Here is a 5,216-nt window from a genome sequence, read left to right as displayed (position 1 = left end):
CCGAGCCCTCAAGATATATGGGAAGTTGACAGCTGCTATCGACGGTGTTAAAGCACTAGGCGAAGAACTTAAAAAATTAGTTGAGAAACCATTGATCGAAAAAATTCAAACTAAGCTTAACAACGATGTGTCAATGCCTGCCGAAAAAATAAAGCAAGGACTTGCTTATGTTATCGACTCAGTTAATATGGAGCTCAGAAACATTAGCGCTATCCTAGAAGACAAGAAAGATAAAAACGATAAACACGACAAAAAGCTGGTCGGTGTGAAGAATCAGATTGATGAAAAGACCAACGAACTAAACCAACAAGTGACCTCTACCCTGGATGCACAAGTTAGAACATTAAAAGAAGGCACGCTAGAGAAAGCCACTAATCTCTGCCAATCCACAATCACCTCAAAAGTTACCAGCGATAGTGCCACCGCCAAGAGAAGCATTAAACAGGAGGCCCTGAGAATGTTTGCGGACACCAAAGAGAAAGAGTTGGAGGCGCTCAAAGGATTGGTCACTCAGAAATATACAGAAATTGGTGAAATTATTCAGCAAGATCTGGAAAGCGGATTGAAGGGAATGATGGGCAAAATGAAGGCGAATGATACCTATCTCGACACGCTACAAAAACAAACGGAAATACGAACAGCCACCACCCAAGTCAGAATGTATTTAGAAGAGTTGCTCCAATACGTCGAAGATCAAGTTAAAATCTCAACGGCACAACAAACGAAGAAAGACACTGTTGCATCCACCAAAATTGCTAACGTGAAAACCATGCTCGGCCTTTCGCTCGACGACCTCTCCTCCTCGAATCACTTTGATCATACATTCTCCCGTAATCTCGCTGATTTTACTAATACACTTAGCGCACTGCAGCCATCCACGTTCGCTGGTCATAATCATCCGGAGTTGCCTGATGCCATGAAAGGTGGACTTCGCAAATTGATTGGTGAACTTGGGAGGGCGTACGTCAGTAGGTACGAGGGCTCGCCGGCAATCGGTCAGTGGTTGATAAAAGACCCTAATAAGGAAAGCGCTCAAAAAGTGCAGGACTACGATCAAAATATGATTCTGACGACTGACGGAAGACACGGTGCGAAAGTGTTTTTGACTTGCGCGACGATGCTTTTTAATGAGTCGCATCATTTGTTCTACCACGGCGGTAAAGAGTGGCGTAAAATTCGTGTACAAACGAAAACTGATAATGATGTGAATGACCTACAGAAATATTTACTAAAATCCGGTTACCAAATTCCGAGTCTCATCAACGAAAACAACACCGGTCGAGATGTCGCGGTGCGTTTAAGTAGAGTGTTCAGAAATCATGGTGAATTCAATAGAGAGCCTACCGACTTTAAATCTTGGGAAGACTACAAAGAGTACTATAGACACGGTAAAGGTATTCTATTGAAACTGTTCACCCACCTACACGAATACTACGAAGTCTGCCACTACGGTACCATGTTCGCCACCAAGCAACCGTCGAGCGTATACGAAATGCTGCTATGGTTGTCCGGTTTTCCATACAATCCTGTCTACCAACCGTTGTCATTTAACGGATTCAGTGAGCTGTTTGAGAAGGAGGAGAACAACGCTGCTAACAGTGAGGGGGACGAAATCTTGCTTGAAACCGACGACGCCGATAGTCTGCCTGCCTACCCGGAGAACATCACCGTTGGAGGAATATCAGGCATACTGACGGAAGTATGCCATCAGGCTCACGACGTACTGACGACGATACTTGGCCATGGACAGGCGGACGGAATATACGCGGTGGACTTCAACACTAATTCGCAAGGCTTCTCGTACCCCTCTCGCTACGGCCAATGCATCGATATGCTAGCAGACATACTGCATCGTCTTTACCAACAGCTCTACTTCGTATACTGCCAATGCTGCAACGACGAAATCTGTTCCGGCTGGCGGGGTTGTTTGTATGGCAATGCAATCGGTGGGTCAGACTGGAAGTGCAATTCAAAGCAATGCGCTGACCAAAAGTGTAACCAAAAGGTCAACCAAACGTGTGAGTTACACCCTAAGTGCGGTGTAAAGTCACCGTTACAGTCATACTTAGAGGATGGTTTACCTGGCTTCTTACCACATTCATTAAAGAAACCAGGTTGCAAATTGGAATGCACGGTGTCCAACCATCGCGGCATACCGTGTAAGACACCGATGGGATTTAATGAAATCAGCGTTATGGCATCGCATACTAAAAACGGTGAACATCTTAGGAAGGTGCTTGATGCATTTTGTGGAAAGCAGGATAGTCCACTTACGAAACTTTGTGGTTACTTCATGTGTCTTATGCAGAAACCGCCGCAATCGCTAGGTGATGTATACGCGTATTATTATAGTTATCTCGCGTATTACACTGGCGGCTTTTATGAAGTCACAAAGTCGCATACGCATACTCAAGCGGCATTCAAAGAAGCCATCAACGAAGCATATTTCGGCAATCAGTATGAAGCTCTTGATCCCAGCACATTGTGCAGTAGTAAAGTACACAAAAGCAGTCATGCCAACGGTGATCTGATCAGCATCACTGACTGTAAAACCGGCTCGAATAAGCCGTGTGGTCTTTACGTTCAGCCACTGGCATTAAACACCTACAGCTATTATTCCAACAAGCATAAGACCAATCACCTGTCTTGGATCGTTTACATCACGGAGACTTTTTACGACCTGTTGAAGAAACTGTATGACGACTGCTGTGGAACCTGCAAGAAGCCTGGTAGCAGGTGCTATGAAAAATGCTGTACTGAAGGATGCGAAGTAAAAAAGGCATATGAAGCAATAGAGTCAAAGAGTGATAACACTGATGCAAAGAAACTCGACGGCAAGAATCACGACAAAAATTGCAAGTCAATAGTACAGTGCCGCAACACACATCCTAATCTGTTTAAATACGGTTTCACATTCGGCAATCCATTGGGTCTCAGTGGCATCGCAAATAATATAGCTACGCAGAGGACGTGCAAAGATTTCTGTGAAGCGTTGAAATTGATGCTTGGTGAGAAATCTCTGCTTATTGAATTACGCAAGCAAATCGATCAATTCTTGTGGGATATTAGAACAAATTTCTCAATCACCGTATTAGCCCTCTGGTGCCTCTCGTTCCTCTACCTCATCCACATAATGGTCATCCGCCTAGACCTGCTCCACATCAAATCGCATTTACATAGTCCCTCGAGTCATAGGATTGCTGCTCAATCACTACTCGCCGCCGCGCGTGTTAACAAGCTTAACAGAGTGTTTTACCTGCAACCATAATCGTACTCACGTGTTTACTAGCTACACTCACCTAGCATCACCTACTCACCTAACTTATGAATTGTGCTTTAATCTGTTGTATAATTTATTAATCGTTGTATGTGATTGTGTAATAGTTAACTGAAGTGTTGACCAACGTGTTGACCAACGTGTTGACCAATGTGCTGACCAAGGTGCTGACCAATGTGCTGACCAATGTGCTGACCAATGTGCTGACCAATGTGCTGACCAACGTGTTGACCAACGTGGTGACCAATGTGCTGACCAACGTGCTGACCAAAGTGCTGACCAACGTGGTGACCAAAGTGCTGACCAATGTGGTGACCAATGTGTTGACCAAAGTGTTGACCAAAGTGCTGACCAACGTGGTGACCAAACACCTGACCAAGTTATTGTTACGGCAGCGATGAGATGGTCACGGCAGCGATGACATGGTCACAAGTGGTGATTATTATCCACTCCACATCGCTCCCTAACCCACTCTACATCGCTCCCAAACCCACTCTACATCGCCCCTTAACCCACTCTACATCGCCCCTTTATCCACCTTACATCGCCCCTTTACCCACTCTACATCGCCCCTTTACCCACTCTACATCGCTCCTTTACCCACTCCACATCGCTCCTTTACCCACTCCACATCGCTCCTCTACCCACCTTACATCGCCCCTTTATACACTCTACATCGCCCCTTTATACACTCTACATCGCCCCTTTATCCACTCTACATCGCTCCCTAACCCACTCTACATCGCCCCTTAACCCACTCTACATCGCCCCTTAACCCACTCTACATCGCTCCCTAACCCACTCCACATCGCTCCCTAACCCACTCTACATCGCTCCCTAACCCACTCTACATCGCCCCTTTACCCACTCTACATCGCCCCTTAACCCACTCCGCATCGCTCCTTTACCCACTCTACATCGCCCCTTTATCCACTCTACATCGCCCCTTTATCCACTCTACATCGCTCCCTAACCCACTCTACATCGCTCCTTTACCCACTCCACATCGCTCCCTAACCCACTCTACATCGTTCCCTAACCCACTCTACATCGCCCCTTAACCCACTCTACATCGCTCCTCTATCCACTCTACATCTCTCCTCTATCCACTCCACATCGCTCCCTAACCCACTCTACATCGCCCCTCTATCCACTCTACATCGCTCCTTAACCCACTCTACATCGCCCCTTAATCCACTCTACATCGCTCCCTAACCGACTCTACATCGCCCCTTTACCCACTGTACATCGCCCCTTTATCCACTCCACATCGCTCCTTTATCCACTCCACATCGCCCCTTTATCCACTCTACATCGCTCCCTAACCCACTCTACATTCCTCGAATTACCTTGCCTTTATATTGCTATGACCTCTATAAACCATCCTAATAACTTGTGCCTTGTCACCCTTCACTTCCTCTCTTCCACCTCTTGCCACTGCCCTGACCATGTGCCGCCTAGTGAGCTTGGCAAGAAATTTGATAAAATTTAAAACCTTAAAAATACCTCAAATAATAACCCTACTAACATCCTCAATAACTTCTGCACTGGCCTCGAAACTTTCCTCGGCTTCAACTCTGAATCTAAAGGCTACGACGGCACTGGGATTGTGTACTCTGACCTGGACAGGCTGTGTGATGCAGTGATGGGATTTTTGGTTAGTTGCCTTGAGGGAAGTAAAGACTTGTTAACGCATTATAATGACGAAATGCCAAGCATAATTGAAGCTTTAAAATCCTCGATAGGCAAGGGACTTGGCGTTTCGGGATTTGCCTATGCCATTGGGAAGGTTAAGAGCGGGCTGCAGGAGTATGAGAGAGGATTAGATGCAGAAGTTGAAATCGTTAAAAACGCATTTAAGCAACTTACGGAGAGCATTAAAACCGCCAAATCAGAATTTAATAACCCAATCTCGAAGCCTCTTACTCAACAATTGTCA

At 45.9% G+C, this 5,216-nt stretch overlaps 1 protein-coding gene across 1 annotated transcript; it reads left to right on the top strand.

Annotated features, from left to right (window-relative positions):
* Positions 1-3,268, top strand: BBBOND_0001740 (hypothetical protein, conserved; the record flags this gene model as incomplete). The annotated part of the gene is made up of 1 exon (XM_012915014.1): positions 1-3,268. A coding segment is annotated over one exon (3,268 nt), but the record flags the coding sequence as incomplete, so codon positions are not given.
* Positions 3,269-5,216: the final 1,948 nt, after the last annotated feature.

The sequence above is a fragment of the Babesia bigemina genome, scaffold Bbigscaff_63003 (assembly GCF_000981445.1).
Source record: "Babesia bigemina genome assembly Bbig001, scaffold Bbigscaff_63003".
Classification (NCBI taxonomy): Eukaryota; Apicomplexa; class Aconoidasida; order Piroplasmida; family Babesiidae; genus Babesia; species Babesia bigemina.
This window is presented reverse-complemented; position numbering and strand designations above follow the sequence as displayed.